Source organism: Pelobates fuscus, chromosome 6, assembly GCF_036172605.1.
Source record: "Pelobates fuscus isolate aPelFus1 chromosome 6, aPelFus1.pri, whole genome shotgun sequence".
In the NCBI taxonomy this organism is placed as follows: domain Eukaryota; kingdom Metazoa; phylum Chordata; class Amphibia; order Anura; family Pelobatidae; genus Pelobates; species Pelobates fuscus.
Window position 1 is genome coordinate 306,520,635 of NC_086322.1, and position 12,694 is coordinate 306,533,328.

General features: G+C 42.9%; 1 protein-coding gene across 1 annotated transcript in view; it reads right to left on the reverse strand.

Annotated features, from left to right (window-relative positions):
- Positions 1-2,081: 2,081 nt before the first annotated feature.
- The window catches only part of ZFP64 (ZFP64 zinc finger protein), a 34,815-nt gene continuing 24,202 nt past the window's right edge, over positions 2,082-12,694 (reverse strand). Inside the window, exon 6 of the mRNA XM_063425684.1 lies at positions 2,082-3,495. Coding sequence (XP_063281754.1) covers positions 2,291-3,495 — 1,205 coding nt within the window. The 3' untranslated portion in view covers positions 2,082-2,290. The remainder of the gene's footprint in view (positions 3,496-12,694) is intronic.

A 12,694-nucleotide genomic window follows, 5' to 3' on the forward strand; every position in this document is an offset into this window, starting at 1 on the left:
AATGAGCCGCCTCTGAGCGCTCTAAACCAATGAGCCGCCTCTGAGTGCTCTCAATCAATGAGCCACCTCTGAGCGCTTTCAATCAATGAGCCACCTCTGAGCGCTCTCAATCAATGAGCCACCTCTGAGCGCTCTCAATCAATGAGCCGCCTCTGAGCGCTCTCAATCAATGAGCCGCCTCTGAGCGCTCTCAATGAGCCGCCTCTGAGCGCTCTCAGCCAATGAGCCGCCTCTGAGCGCTCTCAACCAATGAGCCGCCTCTGAGCGCTCTAAACCAATGAGCCGCCTCTGAGTGCTCTCAATCAATGAGCCACCTCTGAGCGCTTTCAATCAATGAGCCACCTCTGAGCGCTCTCAATCAATGAGCCACCTCTGAGCGCTCTCAATCAATGAGCCACCTCTGAGCGCTCTCAATCAATGAGCCACCTCTGAGCGCTCTCAATCAATGAGCCGCCTCTGAGCGCTCTCAATCACTGAGCCGCTTCTGAGCGCTCTCAATCAATGAGCCGCCTCTGAGCTGCACTCTGAGCTGCCCACTGTCTGCCAATGAGCTGCCTCTGAGTGCTTTTTAATGTTTAATGGTTTCCTACATAGTCCACAGGAAAGGTGAAAGCGGAAATTAGAATTTGATCATGAAGAACTTCCAGGGAAACCCCTCCCTCCCCCCCCCCCCACAAAAAAAAACCCACCAAACAAACAATATATATATTTAAAAAAAAGAAAACACTAATTTTTATTTGTTTTACTTTGAATTTTCAGTACATCTGAAATCCTAACTATGTGTTTCTATAGAAATATAGCTGCACATCCTGACGAATCAGCTCAGTACTTATTAATCGTTATCCTTTAAACTGTACGTTCATTCTAAGCGGGGCCCTCGCCAGCACCTCCTCTCGCTTTCTGACAAATTTGCTTTGTTGACTTTACGTGACGTTACGTGATGTGATCTAGCGCTCATTCTTTATACCGTGCTACAGCCACTGTTGTCGATTTGCTGATGATAATATATGCACATCATTTGCAGAACTAAAATTTTTTCTATAAAATACGGATATCATTCCCTCTCCGGGATTCTTATTCCTGGGACCCTGATCTGATTTTACTGCTTCCCTATTGGTTGAAACAGGCACATTATGTCCATCAAGCCCCAGGAGTTTAACTTCACTGGTTACTGTAGCAGTGCGAGGGATCACTCAGACACCGAAAGCTGAAATGAGGGAGTTCGGATACAGATAACAGCTAGGTTTATCGAACTAACTCCATGTACATTACACTTGTGCATGGCGAGACAATGTTGTTTTTTCCAAAAGTCAAATATTTTTTGGGGACACTCGAAATTCGTCCATATGCCTGAATCAGAAAAGAAAGAAAAAAGCATGAAAATGGGAACAATGTGCTGCATAATATGTACACAATATAATATCATGTAGACATACCGCAGTAGACTGATAGGAGTATATTGATTCACATATCAAGAAAAAGTAACCGAGAGAATTTTGTTTTGTAATGGCTCCTCCTTTTATCCCTATTGCTCACCTCGCTTTGATAGAGTTAACATTTAGTGGCTCTCCCCTAAACATAAATCATATTTTTCTGCCATCAATCTCTTTTTTTTGTGTCTCCAGCGGAGTTCAGAATCATGAGCCAACATGAGCATGTTCAGCATTGGGTGTTTCGGGTGACCCATAATTTGGGTATATTTCCGCTTGGACATGAGGAATTCTATCAAACATCTGATCAGCCCAAATTCTGCCAAATAGCAGTTAGGCACAAAACAATCTCCAGGTGTAATGAACATAATTTGGGTTAAAACCATCTACAATAACTGGGAAAAAAAAAAAAAAAAACATTCTCAAACCAACATATATATAACATAACAGGTGGGGGGAATCCCTTTTATCATAAAACAAGCAAAATATGAATCAAATACATGGCAGGACATTCTAACAATAATGCATAGAGTCAATAAACAAAAACATAATCAAAACGAAAAGAAACCAAAAACAGATGAGAATAAGAATGTATTTGTTATATTGCAAGTCATGCGAATTATCTTTTCAGTTTATCTTAATGTGGGGAAAAATAAAAGAAAGCAAGCAGGGACCACAGTATAGTGTCATTCCGTAATACAAAAAAAACAAAAACAAAAAAAACAAAAAACACCACCAAACATTGGTTTCCTATTGTCAGGTGAGCGATGCTGAAATTCAGATAAAACATCAGTTGGTTGTATATACACTTCATGAGATGGAAAAGTAAAACTATATTAGATTGTGGGCGAAGCTGACGTTTATCTGATATTAAACAAGCAGATGTGGTTCTTGCTTTGCTTTGATGCATCGGGTTGAGGGGACGATGAAAAGACTGGAGAAGATTGTGCAGACTCTCTGCCAGTGTCCCCATCTTCACTAATTACAGTCACTTCTGTGGTCTCTTGTATTATAGCTTCAAAGTCCGTGCATGTCATGCCTGTGCTGGAGATGAATGTTACATGATCCGGAGAATCCTGACCATCCACAGTTCCATTAGATATGATCTCCTCGTGTAGATCAGTACTGCAATTATGATCAGGAGTACTAGGGAGAACTGTGTGAGGAGTGGGCCCCGGAGATCTCATTGCTTGTGGCGATGCCATTAAGTTGACCTGACTCAACATCTCAAGTTGGTTGCTGGCAACATGCTTTGAAAGGTTTGCGATCAGGTTACAAGATACAGGTGAAGTCTCTACATCGTTCTTTTCTGACCCTTGAACCATAATCTTTACTCTTTGGTCACTGAATGGCAAAACTTCAGTGTCCCTAAGAGGAACCTTGAGCTGTCTGTTATTGGCTTGCCTTGGACCTTCCGTTGGAATCTGAACCACAGAGATTTCCGATGGCTTCTGGAGTATAAATGTGTTGTGTTGTTTCTTATGACTCCGGAGAGAGTCTTCTCTAACAAAGGATGCGTCACAAAGATCGCATTTAAAAGCTTTTTTTGCATCCACTTTATTACTCTTGCGCGGCTTATATGGCCTTGGTAGGCCTTCTTCTCTCTTGGACAAATCGACCTTCTTAGATTTTACTTCTTCATTGTGACATTTTTTGATGTGTGTGGTCAGGTTGCTTCGCTGCTTTGTATCAAAACGACAGAAATGGCATTTGAAGGGGCGATCCTTGGAGTGAATTCTTTCGTGGACTTTCAGAGCGGCCTTGTTAGCACAAGAGTAGGTGCATTCCGGACACTTCACTGGCTGTTCCGGTAGATGGGATCGTAAGTGCTGTCGCAAATCGGCTTTACTCCCACACTGGAAATCGCACTCCGCACACTTATAAGTGGTGTCAGCATTGTGTTTCATCTTGATGTGGGATTTCAAATTCCCTTTCATGGCACAGAAAAAGTCACAAAAGTCACATCTGTAGGGCTTTTCCCCAGTATGGACGCGCATATGCCTCTTCAAATCAGAGTTGATTTTGAACTTGGCGTTACAGAGGATACATTGGAAAGGTGCATCGCCTGCAATAAAAATGATAAAGAGTTAAAGTAAAAGTTAAACATTCAGATTATATAATTATCAGAGCTAGAAATTAATGGACAAAGCAAGGATGGAAAAAGTGGATCCATCACTCATTACCAATTGAAAAGCATAAAGGTATCAAACACTCAGCATTCCAACAGTCAGAGTTATTGTGGCACATCATAGAACATGGGGCAAAGAGCCCAATGGAATGGAGATCTGGCAACATTAAAGATGCACGGAGACAAACTAGAACAATGCAATTTCTATATGGTTACACCAGGAAGAACATCTACCTCGTCACTAAATTCAGGAGACACAAACAGGGGGATTGCTGGCTTCTCTTTCCTCCTATTTACAACGAATTAATACAGACAATCTGAATTATCATACACGTTCCTAGTATTGCGAGTTTGTAGAAAAATGAGATATATAAAAATGGTGTAGAAAACTATAGGAATAAAAAGATGAAAGAGTATAAGGATAGCAAAATAATAAATCAATAAATGGCTACTGTTAAAAAGAAGTAAAGAATGAACGTGGAAAGAGAAAGGACATGTATCTAAAGGTGAGGAAAAGAGAAATAAGGGAATGTGAAAGTGGATTAAACGATGGGTTTAGCTATAAATCGGAGCCAGTGAGCAGCACTGGGCAAAGACCACAAAACCGAAAAAAAACAATGCGTCAACTACAGAGGGCACAGAATAGACACCTATTAATAGATTGAATAAAGTTAAAGGAGGAAATATAGAAAATAAAACAGGAAACCATAACTGCAATGAACGTATTCAGCCTTCACGAACGTGGAATTACAGAGCGATTCTGACAGGAAGTCCCTTCAGTTTACACATTCTTCATTTTTTCAGCACAATATAATCTTAACCTCGCAGCATGAAACGCAGTTTCCAAAATGATTGCAGCACTCAGTGTATACAATCTCTGCAGTACGTTAAGAGTATTTTAATTAAAATAACAGTAGGAGAGCAATTTGTTGTCTCGCATTATATTGAAAAAAACAAAACAAAAACAAGAAAAAAATAAAAACGGGGGAGCGGGGGTACGAAGAGGTAGGCCCCAAGATGGCGGCGGAATCCCGTTCTGAGCATTCCTCACCTCCCCTGAGCCCGGCCGTCTCGGACAGCGCTTCAACACTTACCCAAGTCAAGCAAGTGCAGCAAGCCCTGGAAGCACAAAACACTCAAATGGCATAGATGTACCGCTCGATCGACGATCTAGACAATAGAGGGCGCCGTAACAACCTTAGAATCAAAGGCATGCCAGAAGTCGAAGGAGAAAATCTCCCCTATACACTCCAGGAGCTGTTTAATTACCTGCTCCATAAAGATTCGTCGGGGCGTATCTTATTTGCCAGAGCCCACAGGGCGCTCAAACCAAGAGGCCCAACCTCAGATGCCCCAAGAGACATAATCTGCCGGCTACACTACTACGGGGTGAAAGAAGACATCCTCCGAGAATTGAGGAAGACAACACAACCGCTCCTTTTCTTGGGGGCACAAATACAAATCTATCCAGATCTTTCTTGGATGACATTACAAGCGAGAAGAATCCTCAAACCTCTGACTGACTTCCTCCGCACCAGGAACATTAGGTACAGATGGGGGTTCCCCCTCTCATTAACGGCCACACATAACGGGGCCACCGCTACTGTGACCACATCAGATGACATAGCCACGTTTACCTCAGCTCTAAACCTCCCAGACATACAAATTCCCGATTGGCATGGCCCGGTACAAGCTCCTCATAACTACCCACGTCCACAGAGAGCAAGATGGCAAACACCGCCTAAGAGACGTCGAAACGACCAACAACATCAACAAAGAAGCATACAGCTGCAGCAAGCTGACTCCCACCAAATTTGAAGCCCGGGACAGGAACACAGCATAGAGATAACGTGAAGGTCAGGCAAGTTGTCAGAGCTTTGAGGCTCTTTCTATGTTCACAGGTCAGGACAATAACTATGCCTTCCCATGACCATTATTACAATGACCTGGACGCTGATCTCTCACCTCACATGGCCCAACCACCCCCCTTTCCGAGCCATACTGCACCCCTATAATTGTACTGTACCAACCCCGCACAAGGCTACATGCCCAGGTGGATACTGGCCCCACAAATTCCTCACGAGTCACGACATATGATGCAGAGTTTCTTATATCCGCATTATCCCAAGATTAACGGACACCGAAAATTTCATCGGAAAAACTCCAGAGACCCCTATTCTCGAGTTGGGACCTGTAGAAAAAACTCTGACACCCGCACCTGAGGGGTTCCACATACTTCCGAACTGATCTCGACCAGGGGCTCCTGGCTTCGCTATATATCGTAAGGGTACTAAATGTAACATTGTGCATCTCTCTACATGGGTAACTAGTTATATCCCCTTGCTGCTTCTCTCGCCCTCCTCCCCTACCCTCTATCCTTTTTGCTTCTTACCCTCCCCTCCTTCTTTACCTATCACCGAGGCTAAGGTTTCAATGGGGCCTCTGGGACAATTCCAATTCCACACAAAAAAAAAATTGCACCTTATCCCCCTATGCCAACCCCTTCTCCCCTCTCCCCCAACCCTTTCCGCTCTCCTCCCTCCACCCCTGCCTTATACCAAGACCTTGGAGGGATCTGGGGGAGGGAGAGGACGCAGTATTGTACAATAGACACGAGAGAAATGTGTCAGGCATTCTGGGTCGTTATGGTCAGGAGAAAGCAAATATAGGTGAAATTACCTACAACCCAGTTCACCTACAGAGTCATATTTTCCTTTCCCGGCTGCACGACCTTAAACTGACAACTAACGCCGGCCTCTATCCCATACGAGTAAAAAGGCTTAATTCCTGATAACTTACCTTCACTTCTATATAGACAGGAGGATTGCTCGCCTCCCCCCAAAGCGCGCACGACAAACCTGCTAGATCATCTGTAGCAGCAATATTAGCCCCAGCGGTGCCTTATCTGTCTCCCCGGGACCGCTTAGCACACCCAGGGAAAGCCACCGGCAGACGGGGCTTAGTCATTAAATATACAAACGCACTCTCAATTGCTAGCTCCAGAGACACTCCAGAGTTTATGTATATAGTACTTACCATTCTCCTATTGGAGTCGAGTTAACTTCTATACTGTCTATAGTGATCCTAAACACATGGGGACTCAATTCACCGACCAAGAGATCCCTTGCTTTACAGGAACTCCACGCTCGAAGAACCGATATTGCATTTCTACAAGAAACGCATTTCAAAGCCAACACAGCCCCAACCCTACGCAATAAACATTACCCAATTGGATACTTTAGCAATTATGAAGGATCCAAATCTAAAGGAGTAGCCATTCTGGTCGGGGCGAAAACGCCCTTCACATACCTAACACATCAATCAGTCACAGACGGGAGGCTCTTGATAGTCAAAGGAAAGATAGGCAATTCCATAGTGACACTTGCCAACCTATACCTTCCCAACAACACACAATGCAAACATATGCACAAATACCTTACAGCAATAGAAAAAGTCACGGAAGGGATTCTTATTTTGGGGGGAGACTTCAACATCTCACTGGACTCTGACCTAGACACAACCTCCAAGTCCACCAAATACAACGCAACCTCCAGGTCCAGAATTGTTCAACTCCTTGACAATCACCACCTTTTTGATTGCTGGTGAGTAACACACCCCACTTCCCGAGATTACTCTTATTTTTCAGCTGTAAAACACACCTACTCGAGACTAGCCATGCTCTTCCTACAACACAGACATCTCCACTTTATCCAATCATGCGAATACGACCCCATTACTTGGTCCGATCATGGCCCCCTATCCATGACATTATCAATACCTAACCTGACCCCCTCACGAGCACAGTGGAAACTCAATGATGCGCTACTCAACGACCCGGTACACGTAGCCCAACTACAATAGACACTTAATAAATACTTTGAGGAAAATAATACACCCTCAGTTTCTCCCACAGTGGTTTGGGAGGCTCATAAAGCTGTAGTAAGGGGACACATAATAGCTTTAGCTTCCAGATGCAAAAAAGCACAGGAGGCTCAAATAACCTCACTCACGGCAGACATTAGACGCTTGGAATCCTCACACAAACAAAACCTGACCCTGGATACATACAAACAACTCATAGACAAACGCTCCGCTCTCCAAACGATACTAAACGCGAAAATTCAAAGATCACTCCTATACTCTAAACACAAATACTACACTCAGAGCGGAAAATGCGGCCGCATGCTAGCCACAGCGTTACAAAAAGAAAGGCAACAAACATACATAACCCATATAAAAAAATCCACAGGGACACTAACCCATTTATTACCAGATATATTACAAGAATTCCATTCTTACTACTCGAACTTATCTAATCTCAGATCCCAACCGCCAGACCCGTGAGACATCCAAAATTTCCTAACGAAGAGGCTAACCCAGACAACCCCACCAAATGCCAGACAGGTCTTAGACACTCCACTCACACCCGAGGAATTTTCCTTGGTCACAAAACAGCTACCACTAGGTAAAAGCCCAGGGCCGGACGGCTTTACAGCCAAATATTTTAAAACATTCTCCCCAATTTTAAACAAACCTTTCATAACAGCATTCAACTTCCTCTCCCAAGGACATAATCTACCGCAAGAAACCCTGGAAGCATACATTACACTCATACCTAAACCGGGCAAAGATCCCACGGAATGCGGCAGCTACAGGCCCATTTCGCTGATTAATATTGATCTAAAAATCTTTACTAAAATACAGGCCGTCCGACTCAAACCATATTTGCAGGGATTAGTCCACCCTGACCAAGCGGGGTTTGTGCCTGGGCGAGAAGCCAAAAATAACACGACCAAACTGCTGAACCTCATCTACCACGCAAAAGAGAGCGAGGACCCGTGCATCATTCTCACAATCGACGCCGAAAAGGCATTTGACAGGGTGGACTGGTCCCTGTTAATGGCCACATTGCAAGCCATGGGCTTTGGACCTAACTGGCTGTCATGGCTTTCTGCCATTTATTCCAAACCCAGAGCAAAGATAAGGGTCAATGGTCAGCTCTCAGACAAGGTACACATTTCCAACGGTACAAGACAAGGGTGTCCCCTGTCCCCCCTCCTTTTTATCCTGACAATAGAACCCTTCCTACAGGGAATCAGGGACAACCCAGATATCCAAGTTATACAAATTGTAGATCGCGATTACAAAGTATGTGCCTTTGCGGATGATCTCCTATTTACACTAACAAACCCGGAGACCTCACTACCCCATCTAATGAAAGAGAGAGACCTCTATGGCCTAGTGTCCAACTACAAAATGAATAGCAGCAAAAGCGAGATCCTCCCCCTGAATATTTCAAGCAAGACCAAATCCCTGCTCGAGCAAGCCTTTCCCTTCCATTGTAAGAAGAAACACATTACCATCTTTTATAAGATCCTACAGACGGAAACACAAGATCATATCCCTGAATTTACAAAATCCTGGGAAAAGATTTAAACATCACACTAACCCATGACGAATGGGGAACTATATTTAGAAACATCTTTAAATTATCTAGCAATACAACCACACAAGAGAGCAACTATAAGCGAATCTCTAGGCGGCATTTCACCCCGACCAGAATACACAAATTCTTCCCCAACACCTCCAACATTTGCTGGAGATGCAAAGCTGAAATAGGGACCCCATGTCACATCTGGTGGTCTTGCACCATAATACAATCATACTGGAGTAAAATATCTGCCAGAGTAGCACTTATAACAAGCTAAAAAATACCACAGACTCCCGAAGCACTTCTATTTATGCTATAACCCACACCCTTAGCAAAACCAACACGCATCCTGATCAATCATCTACTCACTCAATTAAATGGAAACAAACCAAACCCCCAAATATCAGGGAATGGATAACCAAAGTAGATTCCATCAGACAGATGATAGAGCTCTCATACTCCTTATCCAACACGTATGAAGTGTTTACCAACACATGGTTACCTTGGGATCGTTATATTAAAGACTGTAATTTGCCACTACTCCATGATGTGAAGACCGCATTGTTCTCAGGGATCGCCGAACAACCACAGCCTACACCAACTGAGACCACAACACTCTAATCTACCACTCATACCTCACCAAACATATATTTATTGTTGTTGTTGATATTGATACCGATAAACTTTCGATGTATGCCATACTTTGTCTATACCAATGTATGTAACTTCTGTAACACTCAAGCTTGTTGTAACTCTTCATCAAATACGAAACGAGTTGACTCCTGTTTAAAACAATGTAAAGTGCAAAGTTAAACAATAAAAAACTTAAAAAAATGAAATAAAACAAAAACAACCAAAAAACTGATTTTTACTTTCTATGTATTCTGCTCATATCATGAATTTTTGACCTTTGTAAATAAAGATGTAACTTGCGCACATAAATATCACACTTAGTGGCACTAAAATCCTTAGTAAACATATCGAGCTCTCCATCAGCATTTCTTATTTTTAGGTTAAATGCACACTCTGTCAGGGTTGTGTCTGCCTTACCTGGGTCCCCCGGCATTCTCTGCGATGCTGCAGACTCTCACGGTGCCGGTTTTATGGGTCCAAATCTCACTGATTGAATTTGGGTCCAAATGGCGATTTCGCTGGACTGAATTTAGTGCATAATTAACATAGAAACATAGAATGTGACGGCAGATAAGAACCATTCGGCCCATCTAGTCTGCCCAATTTTCTAAATACTTTCATTAGTCTCTGGCCTTATCTTATAGTTAGGATAGCCTTATGCCTATCCCACGCATGCTTAAACTCCTTTACTGTGTTAACATCTACCACTTCAGCTGGAAGGCTATTCCATGCATCCACTAACCTCTCTGTAAAGTAATACTTCCTGATATTATTATTGGTTTCTTTAGTCGTTTATCCTCTAGTCCGGCCACTATAAGGACCGCTACACGGAAAGCCTCTTTGTTATGTAATAGGTCTGTACGTTTAGGATCCACACAGATACTAACCCTATGTACAAACAAATTAAAGAACAATACAAAAAAGGAGGACCACACTATAATCATTATTGATTATCCGATTTACGATATTTTAAAGAGCGGATTGTGCTGAAACCCTGCATTTCACAGTGTCACACGTGTCCTAGTTTATATAACAGTGACATTCAAATGCCCAGATCGAAGCCGCAGCACCGAGACTGTGCTCAGCACTTTCGAAGACAACAAGTAGGAAAATAAAGATAGACATCGAGGTGTCAGACACGTCCTAGTCAGGGTAACGCAAACAGCAGGCAGGACACCTGGTAATGCTGAGGATTTTTAATACATTACTTAGAAAATGTGAGCATCAAGTAATCCGACCCACATTCCAATTTGTTAGTCTCACTTCACAAATGTCAGATTTGAAATTATAGGGAGAAAAATAATTAAGAAATGCTGACAGTATACAATGTCTATCCAGGCTATTTAGATCCTTTAGCAAGTCAGCACAGTGCCACCTGCTGGCAACAAAGTGCACGCAACTGAACTTTTTGTAAGTGAAACTGGCAATGGCTAAACTTCAAATTGCTGAGAATTTAGACATCAAAGGGATTTTAGATTGAATTGATTATTATTTTTTTGCCGTGTTAAGTGCCACATTCACAAGGCGCGAACTTGGTAAAGGGTATCAGGAAATGGTAAATAATATCATGATATAACTGCAATTTCTTCCCACGATGGTTCATCTGGCGCTTAATAGCACTCAAGAGGACAAAACATTATAGGAAAGAAATTTACATAAATATAATCTCTTTGGAGTCTGACAGCCAAAGTCAAAGAGATCCTATAGCCCTTATTATGCAGCACAACCTTAGCAACTTACCCCTTGCAGTGAGGCAGCCGAGAGTCGCATATTGCTTGGCCCCTGTGCAGTTATTGCAAGCTTCAAAATCTAATTCCTATGCTACAAAGACAGGTCTAAAAGTTACCGGTCACCACAATTCTCCTACAATGGCAGAGCTCCAGGAATGGACAGGAGAGCAGCACATGCAATCACAGAGCATTCAGTAACTCAAAGTATTGGGCTACACATTAGTCGTTGCTAGACACCTGTGAACTCCATTTGCGCCCATGCACAGATCTACATGTATGAGGAAGAGAGAGAAATTTTAGGTCTCAATTAATATTTTTGGATAAATGAAAAAAAAAATATATATATATTTACATTGCTGCTTTGACACAGAGTATTAAATAATCAGCGACGGGGTGGGAGCGGCGGTCCATGGCGTACTAACCAACGGCTACTGGGCAGGTGGAAATCGTGAGCCTTGATTATTGACCTCTGCACACGGGTTAGAGGAAGAAAGTAAAGCAGCAATTTGTTAAAGCAACTCCTTTGGAGACTCACTATCGCCCGGTATTTAATAGCAGTTTAACAAACAATGTGTGGGGAATTTTTTTTGTGCAGAACTCAAAATGTTTACGTTAGGCCTCGCAAACGAAGTCACGGCTGCGTAGTGAGAGCTTTGCAACGAACTCAAATACATTCTACATTAGTAAAAATAACCGGGATAACTTTCACTTTTGATTAGGTTGCAGAGAATAATGGGACGCAAATAGCTGGACAGTCACAGATAGCAATAACTGGACAGTTACAGACAGCAAATAGCTGGGCAGTCACAGCCAGCAATAGCTGGACAGTCACAGACAGCAAATAGCTGGACAGTTACAGAGAGCAATAGCCGGACAGTTACAGATAACAATAGCTGGACAGTTACAGAGAGCAATAGCTGGACAGTTACAGACAGCCATAGCTGGACAGTTACAGAGAGCAATAGCTGGACAGTTACAGATAGCAATAGCTGCACAGTCAAAGATAGCAATAGCTGGACAGTCACAGATAGCAATAGCTGGACAGTTACAGAGAGAAATAGCTGGACAGTTACAGACAGCAATAGCTGGACAGTCACAGACAGCAATAGCTGGACAGTTACAGACAGCAATAGCTGGACAGTTACAGATAGCAATAGCTGGACAGTCACAGACAGCAATAGCTGGACAGTTACAGACTGCAATAGCTGGACAGTTACAGACTGCAATAGCTGGACAGTTACAGATAGCAATAGCTGGACAGTTACAGATAGCAATAGCTGGACAGTTACAGACAGCAATAGCTGTACAGTTACAGACAGCAATAGCTGGACAGTCACAGACA